This window comes from Balaenoptera musculus, chromosome 7 (assembly GCF_009873245.2).
Source record: "Balaenoptera musculus isolate JJ_BM4_2016_0621 chromosome 7, mBalMus1.pri.v3, whole genome shotgun sequence".
Taxonomy (NCBI): Eukaryota; Metazoa; Chordata; class Mammalia; order Artiodactyla; family Balaenopteridae; genus Balaenoptera; species Balaenoptera musculus.
The window spans coordinates 79,175,316-79,195,863 of NC_045791.1; the positions used below are offsets into that span (position 1 = coordinate 79,175,316).

The 20,548-nt window shown below is 38.8% G+C and overlaps 1 protein-coding gene across 1 annotated transcript in view; it reads right to left on the minus strand.

Annotated features, from left to right (window-relative positions):
* C2CD6 (C2 calcium dependent domain containing 6) overlaps nt 1-20,548 on the minus strand; it is a 103,115-nt gene that overhangs the window by 45,463 nt on the left and 37,104 nt on the right. Inside the window, exon 5 of the mRNA XM_036858876.1 lies at nt 5,351-5,470. Coding sequence (XP_036714771.1) covers nt 5,351-5,470 — 120 coding nt within the window. The remainder of the gene's footprint in view (nt 1-5,350; nt 5,471-20,548) is intronic.

The following is a 20,548-nucleotide window of genomic DNA, read 5'->3' on the forward strand; positions in this document are numbered from 1 at the left end:
GTATATTATCTAAATCATTTCATAAATTTTAAAAAATCAGGTAATGATGTTTAATGCACATATAAATTTAATAGCTAAAATACAAAAATAATGAATGTTTGGAAGAAAATAAAAATTCCAGGTTGTACCAGAAATACATGTTAATATTTACATTTATGTTTTAAAGAAAAATGTTCCTGTTGCTTATACTTAGAGGAACTGCCAGGTCTGCACTCCTTTTGAGGGGTTAAACATGAATCTACATGATAGGCTGACTCATGACAGAACTGAGTGCTTCTCTCATCTCTTGGGGACTGTTGGGATCTTTTTAACCAGGGAAACATTTGGTATCCTTGGTCACCATCTCTGATCATCTCTGCTGTGCTATGAGTCCTCCCATCTAATACAACATTCAATGGTTCTCTTTCTTTCCAGCATTTTCCACTGTGGCTCATGGAACCCCCATTCCATGGTTGACAAGCAACCTTACATCTTTAACTGCTCCACTAAACATTTCCAGCTTTCTTTAGCTCAGACCTGCCTCACCACTAAGGACGCTGCTTCCATTACAGACTCCTCAAGTGAAGGCTCTCACATCTCAAGGTTAGGTGGTGGGGTAGCATCCTCCATACTCTCTTCTATTGCTTCCAGATCTTATTATTTATTATCTTATTATACAGATAAAGTTTTCCTCTTTTAAGGCTCATGCTCTCTGGCATGTCTTTCAGACATTCTGGTCACTAATTCTCATTTAGTGAAAACATTGGCACCTGGTCTACGTGTCCTCTGCACCCCCAAAACATAGCAATCCACAAGAACCTATTTAACACCTGTCCTCTCAGTTCCTGGTGAGGCATTATAATGAGGAAAATAACAGGTGGTGGTACAATGACAGACATCACACAAAATTAGCATATCATATATATTCTTCATATAAAGTCACAAGATTTCTCAGAAAATTCATAAGTCATTGAAATTGATTTCCTTAATGATCCTGTCAACATGCTCTTTATAGCTTCTTGCTTTTTAAAGCTTCCTTTTTCCCAAAGTGGGGAGTGGGGAAATATCTTACTGTTCCAAGACTGCCTTTGTCTTCTCTTTTAAAAATGGTGTCTCTGCTTCTGATGGAAAATTCAACCTACTGATTCATCTCCCTCATATATAAGTAAACTTTTAGTCATACTTTTAACTACTGTAAATGTCTTTGAGTTATTTCTGAAGGTCCCACTGAGATCTACCCAATTGAGTCTTCATTGGAGCCAATTAAATGTTCATCCTGAATGTGCATCTAACTCATCCAAATCCACTGAGTTTTAGGCTTGCCTTCACCCAGCTCCACTGATGAGTTTCAATGTGTGACAATGAGCTACTTGGTTCCCTGTCCTGAATTTGACTCTGCTCTGCACAAAGCAAGTTACATGGCTAAACCCAGTAGTCGGGGTAGGGAGCACTGTAGACTACTCAAAGGTATAGATACCGGGAAGCATGATTCTTTAGGGGGCATTACTCTAACAATCTTCCACACCTTTGAATTTTCTATCGCCTTTCTCAAATAATTATAGTAGCTATCAATCTTTCTAATTGTTGAATTTATCACCTAGTCTTAGGCTCATCTGGTATGGATCATATAGCCAAACCAATGAACACAAATGGTACTGCAATTCATTCCAAAATTAACAATATATTCCCTTCTATAATCAATACAGAAATATTATAAACTCCAATATACTTATATGCCTTAATTGGACCCCAGAGCTTAACAATTAGCTGATGTTTCTGGTTTCTCCCAGAGCCTCAAAGAAATCCAAAATTATCAGGGATAGGAAGGAACAAGGGATTAATGATACAAGTACAGACCAATTACTTTTTTTTTTTTTTTGGCTGCATTGGGTCTTCGTTGCTGCACGTGGGCTTCCTCTAGTTGCAGTGAGTGGGGGCTACTCTTAATTGCGGTGCGTGGGCTTCTCATTGCGGTGGCTTCTCTTGTTGCGGAGCACGGGCTCTAGGCGCATGGGCTTCAGTAGTTGTGGTACGCGGGCTCAGTAGTTGTGGCACACGGGCTTAGCTGCTCTGTGGCATGTGGGATCTTCCCGGACCAGGGCTCTAACCCGTGTTCCCTGCATTGGCAGGTGGATTCTTAACGACTGCGCTACCAAGGAAGCCCCAATTACTTTTTTTTTTCTTTTATAAAGTTATGCAAAACCTATTATATGATTTGTTTAATTCAATTCAGCATCTTTGTCCTCCAAAATCAGGCCAATTATATTCAGAAAGCAATTGATACCAATTGGTAATCATAAACAATACACGTGTACTTTCCAAGTATACAAGTGAGATAATTGTTGTACAATCAGACAGCCCTGCCATGCTTCCAAACATGATCTGTAGTTTGGGTCTTATCATCAGGTCTTTCCAACTCAACCAAGCACTAGATTTTACCAATCTGCATGAGGATTTCTACCATGGCTAGTAGTTCTATAACCAAGTGGTCTATAATCTATCCCTGCATGTGACCCAAATAGCAAATGACACAGCTCAAGCTTTAGAGACCAAAGAGACAAGCGTAAATTTGTTGACTAGCATCATAAATTGTAAAAGGCCTTTTAATTTATGAAGGCAGTCAAAGGGTACAAACTTGTAGTTACAAGATAAATAAGTACTAGAGATGTAGTGTACAACATGATAAAAACAATCAACACCATGCCATGTTATACATGAAAGTTATTAAGGGAGTAAATCCTAAGAGTTCTGCTCATCATAAAAATTTTTTTTCTCTATTTCTTTAGTGTTTTGTCTATATGAGATGATGGATATTCATTAAACTTACTGTGGTAATCATTTCGTCAGGTATGTAAGCCAAATCATTATGCTGAACACCTTAAACTTGTACAGTGCTGCATGTAAATTACATCTCAATAAAACCAGAAGAAAAAAAAGGCCCTCCTAAAAAGATGTTCAACATTATTAGCTGTTAGGGAACTGCAAATTAATACCACAATAACACTACACAGCCATCAGAATGGCTAAAATAAAGAATAGTGACACTACCAAATGCTGATGAGGATGCTGGATGATGAGAAACTGGATCCTTCATACATTTCTGGTGGGAATGTACAATGGCACAGCCACTATGGAAAACAGTTTGGCAGTTTCTTTAAAAACGGTACACACAAACTACATTATAACCCAGAAATTTATCTGAGAAGCAAACACTATGTTCATGCAAAAACCTGTGAATACAGTAACTTATTCATAACAACCAAAAACTGGAAACAGCCCAGATGTCCTCCAATGGGCGAATATTTAAACGAATTGTGGTACATTCACACCATGAAGTACTACTCAACAACACAAAGGAATGAACTATGGATACATGCAGTAACCTGTATGATTCTCCAGAGAATCATGCTAAGTGAAAACACGCCCATCCTAAAAGGTTACATAATGTATGATTCCATTTATATAACATCCTTGAACTGAGAAAATTACAGAAATGAAGAACAGACTGGTGGTAACTAACTGTTAAGGAAGGGTAAGGGCAGGAAGGAAGTGGGTGTAGCTATAAAAGGGCAACATAAAGGATCCTTGTATAGATGGAAACGTTCTGTATTTTGGTTGTGATACTTACCATAGTTTTGAAAGATGTTACCATCAGGGGGAAAATGAGTACATAGGATCAGGCTGTATTATTTCTTTCAGCTGCATGTGAATCTATAATTATCTCAAAATAAAAGTTTAAAAAAAGGTCACTTGGCTATTTAAGGTGGGCCAAACTCATCCATGGGACTTATTCTCCCATTAGGCCTAGTTTGAATAGGGCTGGATACAAACTAAATGCAAAACATTTGTCTCATAGTTCTTATCTTCCTCTATTGTCTGATGTCCAGATGCTTAAATATTATTATAAAACTATCAGCCCAAGCCAACATCAAGCCAATAAAAGTGCATCAAAAAAAAAAAAAAAAAAAAAAAAGACCAAAGTCCTCATGGTAAACTTTGTACTTCTGGGATCTGAGTTTTGACCAAAAGGGGGTAACTGAGAAATTCTAATAAGGAAAATGATGTAATATTTAATTAAGGTAGAAGTGCCTGTAGAAGAATTCTGACAGATAATACACAGAGGCAGCATACCACAGCTAAAATCATAAGGCTTTGGGGGGAAATCCATAAATAACCAAAATTTCTTTCTCTGATAACTCTGATCAATAAATAACATGGTCTCTTTACCTATGATGTAGCAATTCATCATAGAGACTCATAGAGGGCAATTCATCATAATGTACTTTCTGCAGATACGCACTGGAAGATATGTTCAAAAAAATTCACTGCAGCAATGTGCACAATAGTAAAAAACTGAAAACAATCAAAATATCCATTAAAAAATTATAGATAAATAAACTGGGGAATATTCTCACATGGAACGTATATAGCAGTGAAAAAATGAGTACTAGGCTAATGAAATTAAGTGTATTAATCTTAGAAACATAGTATGTTTAGAAACACAAAAGATACTATTTTTTGTAACTTACATTAAGTAGTAAAACTATGAAAAGAGCAAGAGAATATTAAATACCAAGTTCAGAAGAATCATTATCTTTTCTTGGAGGAAAGGGCAGGCGGCAGTAGACAGTGAGAGAGAAGGAACCACAGAATGTGTGTATAAACTCTGCCTAAAACTTTGGCTGACTCCTAAATGACACATGCACAGGGGAGACTGTAAGCAGCCCAGCTAAAGATAAAAGAACTGAAGTGAAACTGGTGCTGACAATTAAGAGAGTTTGTGGTTTGGGTCTTGTTTAGAAACATCTTAGAAAACAAAATAAAACAAACATACAAGCATGCTTAGTCTTTTAGGTTGTATCAATACCCTTCCAGAAAATAAATTTTTAAAAACATAGAGAACAAACGTACGGATACCAAGGGGAAAACGGGTGGGGTATGGGATGGGTTGGGAGATTGGGACTGACATACATACACTATTGATACTATGTATAAAATAGATAACTGGTGAGAGCCTACTGTATAGCACAGGGAGCTCTACTCAGTGCTCTGTGGTGACCTAAATGGGAGGGAAGTACAAAAAAGAAGGGATATATGTATACGTATTGCTGATTCACTTTGCTGTACAGTAGAAACTAACACAATATTGTAAGGCAATTATACTGCAATAAAAATTAAAAAAAAAAATTATGCTGTTACAAACTAACTTTTTTTTTGAGCCAGAGGAAGATATTGTTTACTAAGCACATGAGTTTACTAAGCACGTAACACAGATAATAAGCAAAAGGAGTCCATCGGGTACAGATAAATCTTAACAACAAACACCAACTGGACAATGTGATACCAAGGTGAAAAAAATTTTGATACATACCTGAATTATTTCATAAAGATGTACCTGAACACTCCCTAATAAGAGAAGATATTTTGTACTGTCATGTTGCATTAGTTCTAAGTAAATATTATTCTTCTCATCATCTTGACGTCGAGGAACCTTGATACAAAATACATATGAAAAGAAGCATTAAATTTTCAGTCTGAGTTTCAGACATAATTTCTGAACAAATACATCCATAAAATACACTTTTTGAAACACCCATTTTTTGGAAACACCCATTGCCTATACACTCTCTTCTTTACTCAAAAGTTTACCCTAAATACTCTACTGAAACTACATTATCAAAGGTAGTCCAGTAACCAACATCCAACCCAAATAATCTAGGTAATCCAAACATTTAATACCAAAAGACATCCAACATCCTTTTCTGTCTTTTTTCTTTTACTTTTTGATAAAGTGTATATCATTGTCTCAGCTTGAAACTCTCTTCCAACCTTGAGCTTTGTAACACAATACCATTATTATAAGACCTTTAAAGTTCGTATACTCTTTTGCTAATTTGAAATAAATCTCATGCCTCCCCACCCTAATATTCTAGGTGCCTTTAAAAAAATTTTTTAAATTGAGATAGTATTGACATATCACATTGTATTACTTTTAGCTGTACAACATAATGATTTGATATTTGTATAAATTATAAAATGATTATCACTGTAAGTTTAGGTAATATCCATCATCACACAGTTACAATTATTTTCTTGTGATGAGATCTTTTAAGATCTACTCTCTTAGAAACTTTCAAATATATAATACATTATTGTTAACTACAGTCACCATGCTGTACATTAGATCTCAAGGACTTATTTATCTATTTATAACTGGAAGTCTGCACATTTTGACCACCTTCATCCATTTCACCCACCCCCAAACCCCACCTCTGGCAACCACCAATCTATTTGTTCTCTTTAACTATGAGTTCATTTTTTTTTTCCTTCTTTTTTTTTTTTTTTTTTGGCTGCACCACACAGCTTGCAGGATCTTACTTCCCTGACCAGGGATTGAACCCGTATCCTCAGCAGTGAAAGCACGGAGTCCTAACCCCTGGACCACTAGGGAATTCCCTCATTTTATTTTTTTAGATTGTACATATAAATGATCATACCATATTTGTCTTTCTCTGACTTGTTTCACTTAGCATAATGCCCAAATCCAACCACGTTGATGCAAATGGCAGGGTTTTTTCTTTTTTACAGCTGAATAAGATTTCATTGTGTATATATACCACCTTTTTCTAATCCATTCACTGTGGATGGACACTTAGGTTGCTTCCACGTCTTGGCTACTGTAAATGCTGCGAAGAACTTGAGGGTGCAGATACCTTTTTGAGACCGTGATTTCATTTTCTTTGGATAAATACCCAGAGGAGGAATTGCTAGATCATCTGGTAGTTCTAGTTTTAATTTTTTGAGGAACCTCCATATTTTTTTCCACAGTGGCTGCAACAATTTACATTCCTACCAACAGTGCACAAGTGTTCCCTCTTCTCCACATCCTCACCAACATTTTACCAGGTGTGGGGTGATATCTCACTGTGGTTTTGATTTGCATTTCTCTGATGATTACTGATGTTGAGTATCTTTTCATGGACCTGTTAGCCATTTGTATGTTTTCTTTGGAAGAATGTCTATTCAGATCCTCTACCCATTTTTTAATTGGATTGTTTGGGTTTTTTTTTTCTACTGAGTTGTAGTACTTTATATATTTTGGACATTAATCTCTTATCAGATATATGATTTGCAAATATTTTACTGCATTCTGTAGGTTGCATTTTCATTTTGCTGATGGTTTCCTCAGCCGTACAAAAGCTTTTTAGTTTAATGTAGTCCCACTTGTTTATTTTTGCTTTTGCCGCCTTTGCTTTTGGGGTCAAATCCAAAAAAATCATTGCTAAGACCAATGTCAAGGAATTACCTCCTATGTTTTCTTCAAGGAATTTTATGGTTTCAGGTCTTATGTTCAACTTTTTAATCTATTTTCAGTTTCTTTTTATGTATGGTATAAGATAGTGGTCCAGTTTCATTCTTTTGCCTGTGGCTGTCCAGTTTCCCCAACACCATTAACTGAAGAAACTGCCCTTTCCCCATTGTATATTCTTGGCTCCTTTATCATAAATTAATTGACCATATATATGTGGGTTTATTTCTGGGCTCTCTATTCTGTTCCTTTGAGCTACGTTCTCTTTTTATGCCAATAGCATTTGATTACTATAGTTTTGTAATATAGTTTGAAATCAGGAAGTGTGATGCCTCTAGCTTTAATCTTTCTCAAGATTGCTTTGGTTACTTGGGGTCTTTTGTGGTTACAACAAAATTTAGGATTGTTTTCCTATTTCTGTAAAAATTGCCATTGGAATTTTGATAGAGATTGCATTGCTTTAGGTAGTATGAACATTTAAACAGCATTAACTCTTCCAATCCATAAGCATGGAATACCTATCAATTTGTGTCTTCTTCAAATTCTTTTATCAATGTCTTATAGTTTTCAGTGTACAGGTCTTTCACCCCCTTGATTAAATTTCTCCCTAGGTATTTTATCCTTTTTGATGCAATTGTAAATGAGACTTAATTTTTCTTTCTGACAGTCTGTTATTAGTGTATAGAAATGCAACTGGTTTTGCATATTGATTTTGTATCCTACAATTTTACTGAATTTATTAGTTCTAACAGGTTTTTTGTGTGTGTGGAGTCTAGATTTTTCTATATATAAGATCATGTCATCTGCAAATAGAGACAGTTTTTCTTCTTCCTTTCTAATTTGGATGCCTTTTATTTTTCCTTCCTAACTGCTCCAGCTAGGACTTCCATTATCATGTTGAATAAAGTGGCAAGAGTGGGCATCTTTGTTTTGTTCCTAATCTTAGAGGAAAAGCTTTCAGTTTTTCACCATTGAGCATAATATTAGCTGTGGGTTTTTCATATATGGCCTTCATTATGTTGAGGTACATTCCCTTTTTACCCACTTTTTTGAGAGTTTTTGTCGTGAATGGATGTTGAATTCTGACTGCATCTATTGAGATAATCATGTAATTTTTATCCTTCTTTTTATTAATGTGGTATATAATATAGACTGATTTGCAGATGTTGAACTACCTCTGCATCCCTGGAAAAAATCCTACTTAATCATATTAATGTAACATGTATGATTCTTTTAATGTATTGCTGAATTTGGTCTGTGAATCATTTGTTGAGGATTTTTGCATCCATGTTCATCAGGGATATTAGCCTGTAATTTTCTTGTAGTGTCCTTGTCTGGTTTTGGTATCACAGTAATGCTGGCCTTGTAACATGAGTTTGGATGTGCTCCCTTCTCTTGTATTTTTTGGAAGAATTTGAGAAAGACTGCTATTAATTCTTCTTTAAATATTTGGTATGCCTTAGAAGCAAACACGAGTATTCCTTAGAAGTGCTACTTTCACCCTAGACCTCAAAAAAGGTCCACAAATAATTTTCCAAGGAAAATGAGCATACCAAAGTCAACAATAATTAAGACAGCAAGGAAACAAAGCACCACGACTGAGATCAGCAAAAATAGACCATAAAAGCTTGAAGTATTGGAATTTTAAAGAACTATGCTTACTTTATTTAAAGGAATAAAAGACAAGCTGAAAATACAGCCCAGGACCAGGAAACTTTAGAAGTCATTTAGCAAGTTTGAACAAAAAACTAAATAGAACTTGTAGAAATGAAAACTAAAATAATTGAATAAAAACACTCAGTATATGGACTCAACCACAGATTCACTGCAACATATGAGAATTCGTGAACTGGAATACAGATCAAAGGAATTATTCAGAATGCAAAGAGAGACAGAGTGATGGAAAATATGGAAAAAAAGTTAAAAGACATGGACAACAGTGCAATAGTGTAAGAACATCTAACATATGTTAAAGTTCCAGGAAAGAAAATAAAGGATCAAGAAAATGGGACAGAGAGACAGTACTGAAGAGATAATGGCTTAGAACTTTTCAGAACTGATGAACAGCAACAATCTAGTTTAAGCAGACCAACAAATCCCAATAGGATAAACAGAAAAATCCAAATACAGACACATCAGAGTTAATTTTTTTAAATACAAAAAACAAAAAAAAAAAAACAAAAAAAAATACACACACGCAAAAAGAGAAAAAGATACTCAATTTTCAGAGGTGAAAAATTTATAGGTAACTTCTCTCCAACAAATAGACACAGGAAGGACTGCTTTCTTCTTTTCTAATACATTTTTGTATTATTACTCATGGTTGCTCTAGGGGTTAAAATATGCATCCTTAACATACTGCAGTATATCTTGAAATAAAATTATACCATATCATGCACAATAGCATAATTCCATTTACACTACTCATCTTTTGTACTATTCTTCTTATATATTTCACTTCTACAAATGCTAAATTCTACCATTTGTCATCATTAATTTTTTTGAAACACTCTAGTCTTCGGCCCCACCCAACAGCCTGTAGGCTCCAGTGCTGGGATGCCCCAGGCCAAACAATCAACAGGGCAGGAACACAGCCCCACCCATCAGCAGACAGGCTGCTTAAAGTCTTCCTGAGCACTGAGCTGTGGGTAAACACACACCTTGACATGGCCCTGCCCACCAGAGGGACAAGACCCAGCTCCACCTACCAGCAGGCAGGAACCAGGCCCTCCCACCAGGAGGTCTGCACAAGCCCCTTAGACAGCCTCAACCACCACGGGACAGAGAGCAGAGGCAAGAAGAACTACACCCTGCAGCTTGTGGAATGGAAACCACAATCACAGAGAGAAAGATAAAATGAGACAGCAGAGGAACATGTCCCAGATGAAGAAAGAAGATAAAACCCCAGATGAAGGAACAAGAACAACAAAGTGAAGTGGAGATGGGCAATCTACCCAAAAACGAATTCAGAGTAATGATAGTAAAGATGAGCCAAGATCTCAGAAAAAGAATGGAGGCACAGATGCAGAAAATACAAGAAATGTTTAACAAAGACCTGGAAGAACTAAAGAACAAACAAAGAGAGATGAACAACAACTGAAACAAAAATACACTAGAAGGAGTCAATAGCAGAGTAACTGAGGCATAAGAACAGATAAGTGAGCTGGAAAACAGAATGGCAGAAATCACTGCCACAGAACAAAATAAAGAAAAAAGAAATGAGGACAGTCTAAAATATCTCTGGGACAACATTTTTTTAAAATATATCTTTATTGGAGTATAACTGTTTTACAATACTGTGCTAGCCTCTGTGGCACAACAAAGTGAATCAGCCATATGCATACATAAATCCCCATATCCCCTTTCTCCTGAGCCTGCCTCCCACCCTCCCTATCCCACCCCTCTAGGTGGTTATAAAGCACCAAGCTGATCTCCCTGTGCTATGTGGCTGCTTCCCACTAGCTATCTATTTTACATTTGGTAGTGTATATATGTCCATGCCACTCTCTCACTTCGTCCCAGCTTACCCTTCCCCCTGCCCGTGTCATCAAGTCCATTCTCTACATCAGCGTCTTTATTCCTCTCCTGCCCCTACGTAATTCAGAACCTTTTTTTTTTTTAGATTCCATACATATGTGTTAGCATACAGTATTTTTCTTTCTGACTTACTTCACTCTGTATCACAGTCTCTAGGTCCATCCACCTCACTACAAATAACTCAATTTCATTTCTTTTTACAGCTGAGTAATATTCCATTGTAGATGTGTGCCACATCTTCTTTATCCATTCATCTGTTGATGGACACTTAGATTGCTTCCATGTCCTGGCTATTGTAAACAGACCTGAAATAAACATTCTGGTATATGACTCTTTTTGAATTATGGTTTTCTCAGGGTATATGCCTAGTAGTGGGATTGCTGGATTGTATGGTAGTTCTTTTTTTAGTTTTTTAAGGACCCTCCATACTGTTCTCCATAGTGGCTGTATCAATTTACATTCGCACCAACAGTGTAGGAGGGTTTCCTTTTCTCCACACCCTCTCCACCATTTATTGTTTGTAGATTTTTTGATGATGGGCATTCTGACCAGTGTGAGGTTGATACCTCATTGTAGTTTTGATTTGCATTTCTCTAATGATTAGTGACGTTGAGCATCCTTTCATGTGTTAGTTGGTAATCTGTATATCTTCTTTGGAGAAATGTCTATTTAGGACTTCTGCCCATTTTTGGATTGGGTTGTTTTTTTGATATTGAGCTGCATGAGCTGCTTATATATTTTGGAGATTAATCCTTTGTCAGTTACTTCATTTGCAAATTTTCTCTGATTCTGAGGGCTGTCTTTTCATCTTGTTTATGGTTTCCTTTGCTGTGCAAAAGCTTTTAAGTTTTATTAGGTCCCATTTGTTTATTTTTGTTTTTATTTCCATTTCTCTAGGAGTGGGTCAAAAAGGATCTTGCTGTGATTTATGTCATAGAGTGTTCTGCCTATGTTTTCCTCTAAGAGTTTTATAGTGTCTAGTCTTACATTTAGGTCTTTAATCCATTTTGAGTTTTTTTTGTGTATGGTGTTAGGGAGTGTTCTGATTTCATTCTTTTACATGTAGCTGTTCAGTTTCTTCAGCAGCACTTATTGAAGAAGCTGCATTTTCTCCATTGTATATCCTTGCCTCCTTGATCAAAGATAAGGTGACCATATGTGCGTGGGTTTAGCTCTGGGCTTTCTATCCTGTACCGTTGATCTGTATTTCTGTTTTTGTGCCAGTACCATACTGTCTTGATCACTGCAGCTTTGTAGTATAGTCTGAAGTCAGGGAACCTGATCCTCCAGCTCCATTTTTCTTTCTCAAGATTGCTTTGGCTATTTGGGGTCTTTTGTGTTTCCATACAAATTGTGAAATTTTTTGTTCTAGTCCTGTGAAAAATGCCATTGGTAGTTTGATAGGGATTGCATTGAATCTGTAGATTGCTTTGGGTAGTTTAGGCATTTTCACAATGTTGATTTTTCCAATCCAAGAACATGGTATATCTCTCCATCTGTTTGTGTATATCTCTCCATCTGTTTGTATCATCTTTACTTTCTTTCATCAGTGTCTTAAAGTTTTCTGCATACAGGTCTTTTGTCTCCTTAGGTAGGTTTATTCCTAAGTATTTTATTCTTTTCGTTGCAATGGTAAATGGGAGTGTTTCCTTAATTTCTCTTTCTAATTTTTCATCATTAGTGTATAGGAATGCAAGAGATTTCTGTGCATTAATTTTCTATCCTGCTACTTTACCAAATTCATTGATTAGCTCTAGTAGTTTTCTGGTAGCATGTTTAGGATTCTCTATGTATAGTATATCATCTGCAAACAGTGACAGTTTTACTTCTTCTTTTCAAATTTGGATTCCTTTTATTTCTTTTTCTTCTCGGATTGCTGTGGGTAAAACTTCCAAATCTATGTTGAACAGTGGTGAGAGTGGGCAACCTTGTCTTGTTCCTGATCTTAGTGGAAATGGTTTCAGTTTTCCACCATTGAGAATGATGTTGGCTGTGGGTTTGTCATATATGGCCTTTATTATGTTGATATAAGTTCCCTCTATGCCTATTTTCTGGAGGGTTTTTATCAAAAATGGGTGTTGAATATTTTCAAAAGCTTTTTCTGCATCTATTGAGATGATCATATGGTTTTTCTCCTTCAATTTGTAAATATGGTGTATCACGTTGATTGATTTGCATATATTGAAGAATCCTTGCATTCCTGGGATAAACCCCACTTGATCGTGGTGTATAATCCTTTTAATGTGCTGTTGGATTCTGTTTGTTAGTATTTTGTTGAGGATTTTTGCATCTATGTTCATCAGTGATATTGGCCCATAGTTTTCTTTTTTGTGACATCTTTGTCTGGTTTTGGTATCAGGGTGACGGTAGCCTCATAGAAAGAGTTGGGGAGTGTTCCTCCCTCTGCTATGCTTTGGAAGAGTTTGAGAAGGATAGGTGTTAGCTATTCTCTAAATGGTTGACAGAATTTGCCTGTGAAGCCATCTGTTCCTGGGCTTTTGTTTTTGGAAGATTTTAAATCACAGTTTCAATTTTAGTGCTTGTGATTGGTCTGTTTATATTTTCTATTTCTTCCTGGTTCAGTCTCGGAAGGTTGGCTTTTCTAAGAATGTGTCCATTTATTCCATTTTATTGGCATATACTTGCTTGTAGTAATCTCTCATGATCCTTTGTATTTCGGCAGTGTCAGTTGTTACTTTTCCTTTTTCATTTCTAATTCTATTGATTTGAGTCTTCTCCCTTTTTTTTCTTGATGAGTCTAGCTAATGGTTTATCAATTTTGTTTATCTTCTCAAAAAACCAGCTTTTAGTTTTACTGATCTTTGCTGTCGTTTCCCTCATTTATTTTTCATTTATTTCTGATCTGATCATTATGATTTCTTTCCTTCTGCTAACTTTGGGGTATTTTTATTCTTCTTTCTCTAATTGCTCTAGGTTTAAGGTTAGGTTGTTTATTTGAGACGTTTCTTGTTTCCTGAGGTAGGACTGTATTGCTGTAAACTTCCCTCTTAGAATTGCTTTTGCTGCATCCCATAGGTTTTGGGCCCTTGTGTTTTCACTGTCATTTGTTTCTAGGTATTTTTTGATTTCCTCTTTGATTTCTTCAGTGATCTCTTGGTTATTTAGTAGTGTATTGTTTAGCCTCCATGTGTTTGTATTTTTTTACAGATTGTTTCCTATAATTGATATCTAGTCTCATAGCGTTGTGGTCAGAAAAGATACCTGATACGATTTCAATTTTCTTAAATTTACCAAGGCTTGATTTGCAACCCAAGATATGATTTATCCTGGGGAATGTTCCATGAGCACTTGAGAAGAAAGTATATTCTGTTGTTTTTGGATGGAATGTCCTATAAATATCAATTAGGTCCATCTTGTTTAAGGTATCATTTAAAGCTTGTGTTTCCTTCATTGATCACTTTCACCAATGATCTGTCCACTGGTGAAAGTGGGGTGTTAACGTCCCCTACTATTATTGTGTTACTGTTGATTTCCCCTTTTATGGCTGTTAGCACTTGCCTTATGTATTGAGGTACTCCTATGTTGGGTGCATAAATATTTACAATTGTTATATCTTCTTCTTGGATTGATCCCTTGATCATTATGTAGTGTCCTTCTTTGTCTCTTGTAATAGTCTTTGTTTTAAAGTCTATTTTTTGTCTGATATGAGAATTGCTACTCCAGCTTTCTTTTGATTTCCATTTGCATGGAATATCTTTTTCCATCCCCTCACTTTCAGTCTGTATGTGTCCCTAGGTCTGAAGTGGGTCTCTTGTAGGAAGCATATATATGGGTCTTGTTTTTGTATCCAGTCAGCCAGTCTATGTCTTTTGGTGGGAGCTTTTAATCCATTTACATTTAAGGTAATTATCGACATGTATGGTCCTATTACCATTTTCTTAATTGTTTTGGGTTTGTTATTGTAGGTCTTTTCCTTCTCCTGTGTTTCCTGACTAGAGAAGTTCCTTTAGCATTTGTCGTAAAGCTGGTTTCATGGTGCTGAATTTTCTTAGCTTTTGCTTGTGTGTAAAGGTTTTAATTTCTCCATCGAATCTGAATGAGGTCCTTGTTGGGTAGAGCAACCTTGGTTGTAGGTTCTTCCCTTTCATCACTTTAAACATGTCCTGCCACACCCTTCTGGCTTGCAGAGTTTCTGCTGAGAAATCAGCTGTTAACCTTATGGGGATTCCCTTGTATGTCATTTGTTGCTTTTCCCTTGCTGCTTTTAATATTTTTTCTTTGTATTTAATTTTTGATAGTGTGATTAATATGTGTCCTGGCGTGTTTCTCCTTGGATTTATCCTGTATGGGACTCTCTGCACTTCCTGGACTTGATTGACTATTTCCTTTCCCATATTAGGGAAGTTTTCAACTATAATCTCTTCAAGTATTTTCTCAGACCCTTTCTTTTTCTCTTCTTCTGAGAACTCTATAATTCGAATGTTGGTGTGTTTAATGTTGTCCCAGAGGTCTCTGAGACTGTCCTCAATTCTTTTCATTCTTTTTTCTTTATTCTGCTCTGTGGTAGTTATTTCCACTATTTTATCTTCCAGGTCACTTATCTGTTCTTCTGCCTCAGTTATTCTGCTATTGATTCCGTCTAGAGAATTTTTAATTTCACTTATCATGTTGTTCATCAATGTCTGTTTGCTCTTTATTTCTTCTAGGTCCTTGTTAAACGTTTCTTGTATTTTCTCCATTCTATTTCCAAGATTTTGGATCATCTTTACTATCAGTACTCTGAATTCTTTTTCAGGTAGACTGCCTATTTCCTCTTCATTTATTTAGTCTGGTCGGTTTTTACCTTGCTCCTTCATCTGTTGTGTATTTCTCTGTCTTCTCATTTTGCTTAACTTACTGCATTTGGGGTCTCCTTTTCACAGGCTGCAGGTTTGTGGTTCCCGTTGTTTTTGGCATCTGCTTCCAGTGGGTAAGGTTTATTCAGTGGGTTGGGTAGGCTTCCTGGTGGAGGGGACTAGGGCCTGGTGGACTAGTGTTCTGGTGGATGAGGCTGGATCTTGTCTTTCTGGTGGGCAGCACCGTGTCTGGTGGTGTGCTTTGGGGTGTCTGTGAACTTATTATGATTTTAGGCAGCCTCTCTGCTAATGGGTGGGGTTGTGTTCCTTTCTTGCTACTTGTTTGGCATAGGATGTCCAGCACTGTAGCTTGCTGGTTGTTGAGTGGAGCTGGGTCTTAGCATTGAGATGTAGATCTCTGGGAGAGCTTTCGCCATTTGATATTACGTGGGGCCAGGAGGTCTCTGGTGGTCCAATGTTCTGAACTCAGTTCTCCCACCTCAGAGGCTCAGACCTGACACCCAGCCGGAGCACCAAGACCCTGTCAGCCACAAGGCTCAGAAGAAAAGGGAGAAAAGAAAAAAGAAAGAAAGGAAGGAAAGAAAGAAAGAAAGGAAGAAAGGAAGAAAGGAAGGAAGGAAGGAAGGAAGGAAGGAAGGAAGGAAGGGAGGGAGGAAGGAAGGAAGAAAAATAAATAAAATAAAGTTATTAAAATAAAAAATAAAAAATCATTAAAAGTAAAAAATTAAAAAGTAATTAAAAAAATAGAAAATAAAGAGAGCAAACAAACCAATAGACAAATCCACCAGTGATAACAAGCACTAAAAACTATACTAAAAAAAAACAAAAGGAAAGACAGAACCCTAGGACAATTGATAAAAGCAAAGGTATACAGACAAAATCACACAAAGAAGTATACACATACACACTCACAAAAAGAGAAAAGGAAAAAAAAAATATACATCTATATTTTAAAAAAAGGAAGAGGGCAACCAAATCAATAAACAAATCTACCAATTATAATAAGCTCTAAATACTAAACTAAGATAAACATAAAACCAGAAACAAGTTAGATGCAGAAAGCAAACCCCCAGTCTACACTTGCTCCCAAAGTCCACCGCCTCAATTTTGGGATGATTCATTGTCTATTCAGGTATTCCACAGATGCAGGGTACATCAAGTTGATTGTGGAGATTTAATCCACTGCTCCTGAGGCTGCTGGGAGAAATTTCCCTTTCTCTTCTTTGTTCACACAGCTCCTGGGGTTCAGCTTTGGATTTTGCCCCACCTCTGTGTGTAGGTCGCCTGAGGAAGTCTGTTCTCCGCCCAGACAGGACAGGGTTAAAGGAGCAGCTGATTTGGGGGCTCTGGCTCACTCAGGCTGGGGGGAAGGAGGGGTACGGAATGTGGGAAGAGGCTGTAGCAGCAGAGGCTGGTGTGATGTTGCAACAGCCTGAGGCATGCCGTGTGTTTTCCTGGGGAAGTTGTCCCTGGATCACGGGACCCTGGTAGTGGCGGGCTGCACAGGCTCCCGGGAGGGGAGGTGTGGATAGTGACCTGTGCTTGCACACAGGCTTCTTGGTGGCTGCAGCAGCAGCCTTAGCATTTCATGCCTGTTCCTGGTGTCTGCGCTGAGAGCCACAGCTCGCGTCCGTCTCTGGAGCTCATTTAGGCCATGCTCTGAATCCCCTCTCCTTGCGCACCCTGAAACAATGGTCTCTTGCCTCTTAGGCAGTTCCAGACTTTTTCCTGGACTCCCTCCTTGCTAGCTGTGGCGCACTAGCCCCCTTCAGGCTGTGTTAATGTAGCCAACCCCAGTCCTCTCCCTGGGATCTGACCTCCAAAGAAGCCAGAGCCTCATGTCCCAGCCCCCACCCATCCCGCCTAGGCGGGTGAGCAGACAAGCCTCTCAGGCTGGTGAGTGCTGCTCAGCACCAATCCTCTGTGCGGGAATCTCTCTGCTTTGCCCTCTGCACACCTGTTGCTCTGCTCTCCTCCATGGCTCCAACACTTTCCCACCACCATCCCCCGTCTCCACCAGTGAAGGGGCTTCCTAGTGTGTGGAAGCTTTTCCTCCTTCACAGCTCCCTCCCAGAAGTGCAGGTCCCATCCCTATTCTTTTGTCTCTGTCTTTTCTTTTTTCTTTTGCCCTACCCAGGTACGTGGGGAGTTTCTTGCCTTTGGGGAAGTCGGAGGTCTTCTGCCAGCGTTCAGTAGGTGTTCTGTACAAGTTGTTCCACATGTAGATGCATTTTTGATGTATTTATGGGGAGGAAGGTGATTTCCATGTCTTACTCCTCCGCCATCTTGAAGGTCCCCCCTTGCTGCTTTTAATATTTTTTCTTTGAATTTAATTTTTGTTAGTTTGATTAATATGTGTCTTGGTGTGTTTCTCCTGGGGTTGAACCTGTATGGGACTCTCTGTGCTTCCTGGACTTCAGTGACTATTTCCTTTCTCATATTAGGGAAGTTTTCGACTATAATCTCTTCAAATGATTTCTCAACCCTTTCTTTTTCTCTTCTTCTGTGACCACCATAATTCGAATGTTGGTGCATTTATTGTTGTCCCAGAGCTCTCTGAGATTGTCTTCAATTCTTTTCATTCTTTTTTCTGTATTCTGCTTCTTGGCTGTTATTTCCACCATTCTGTCTTCCAGCTCACTTATTCGTTCTTCTGCCTAAGTTATTGTTATTGATTCCTTCTAGTGTATTTTTCATTTCAGTTATTGTGTTGTTCATCTGTTTGTTTGTTCTTTAGTTCTTCCAGATCTTTGCTAAAAATTTCTTGTATTTTCTCAGTCCATGCCTCCATTCTATTTCTGAGATTCTGGATCATCTTTACTATCATTACTTTGAATTCTTTTTCAGGTAGATTGAGTATTTCCTCTTCATTTATTTGGTCTTCTAGGTTTTTACCTTGCTCTTTCATCTGTGACATATTATTTTGCTGTCTTTTTTTTTTTTTTTTTAGTTTATTTTTGGCTGCGTTGGGTCCTCGTTGCTGCACGGACGGACCTTCTCTACTTGCAGCGAGTGGGTGTTACTCCTTGTTAGGGTGCACGGGCTTCTCATTGTGGTGGCTTATCTTGTTGCAGAGCACAGGCTCTAGGCGCACAGCCTTCAGCAGCTGTGGCATGTGGGCTCAGCAGTTGTGGCTCGCAGGTTCCAGAGCACAGGCTCAGTAGTTGTGGTGCATGGGCTCAGTTGCTCCGTGGCATGTGGAATCTTACCAGACCAGGGCCCGAACCCATGTCCCCTGCATTGGCAGGTGGACTCCCAACCACTGCACCACCGGGGAAGCCCCTTTTTTCTTTTTTGATGAGTGGGATTGTGTTCCTGTCTTACTGTTTGTTTGGCCTGAGGCTTCCAACACTGGAGTTTGTAGCCTGTTGGGTAGACCTGGGTCTTGGTTTTGAGATGAGGACCTCCAGGAGACCTCACTCCAATGAATATTCCCTGGGGTCTGAGGTTCTCTGTTAGTCCAGTGGTTTGGACTTGGTGCTCCCACTGCAGGAGCTTCAGCCTGACCCCCAGCTCGTGAACCAAGATCTTGCAAGCCACAAGAAGAAAAAAAAAAAAAAAAAAAGGGGTGGGGGGAGAACAATAACAAAGTAAAAAATAAAATTAGACTAGAAAACTAACAGATATGTTAGAAAGAATATAAACATAAAAATATAGATAAAACAACAACCAGAAGGTAAAACAGAACCACAATAGTAAAACAGAGGAGGCGAAAAAAAAGTTGGAAAAGGCTTTGGCTGTGGAGGGCGGGGCCTAAGCAGGGGCGGGGTTTGGGCGATGGGTGGGGTCTATGCTTAGGACCTGCAGGGCTGGAAAAGGCTCTTGGGTGTGTGGGCATGGGGCTTAGGCTCAAAGGAACAGAAGGGACCCAGGTGTGCCTCCCGCCTCTGGTCTCAGAGGGCGGGGGAACCCATCTGGGAGCCCAGCAGGCTTCTTGGGCTCAAGTGGGTGGGGCAAATGCCCTCCGCTCCTCTCCTGCTACTCTGGTCCTGGAGAACCCCTCCTGCTTGCCTCTCCTGCTCTCCCCTGGCCTCCCTCCTACGCCCCCAGGACCCACACGGCCCAGAGGGGGTCTCTGAGGGCATAGGACCCAGCCAAAGAGCCGAGCAGATTTCTCTGGCCAACTGGGCAGGGGATACACTGGCGTGCTCCCCCCGATCCAAGCCCCCAAGGGTCCCTCCATGCGTGGGAACCCCTCCCCCCTCTCAGCCACCCTCAAGGGTGCCGGTCCTGTCCAGCTTCCACTTTTCCCCCACCTCAGTCCCCCCATGTCCTATCAGTTCGCTTGGGGGTTCCTCCCATCTCCTTGGGTGTCAAGGTCCCCCACAGCATCCTGCGGGTGCCCTAGTCGTGGGGAGACGCAAACTCCGCGTCTTCCCACACTGCCATCTTAATCTGGGACAACATTAAATGCACCAAGATTCACATTATAGAGGTCCCAAAAGGAGAAGACAGAGAAAAACGACCTGAGAAAATATTTGAAGAGATAATAGCTAAGAAATTGCCTAACATGGGAAAGGAAACAGTCACCCATGTCCAGGAAGCACAGAGAGTCCCAGGCAGGATAAACCCAAGGAGAAACACGCTGAGACACAAAGAATAAATTGACAAAAATCAAAGACAAAAAAAAAAAATTAAAAGCAACAAAGGAAAAGCAACAAGTAACATGCAAGGGAATTCCCATAAGGTTATCAGCTGATTTCTCAGCAGAAACTCTCAGCCTGGAAGGGAGTGGCACGATATATTTAAAGTGGTGAAAGGGAAGAAACTACAACCAAGAATACTCTACCCAGCAAAGCTCTCATTCAGATTCAATGGAGAAATCAGAGGCTTTACAGACAAGCCAAAGCTAAGAGAATTCAGCACCACCAGCCCAGCTTTGCAACAAATGCTAATGGAACTTCTC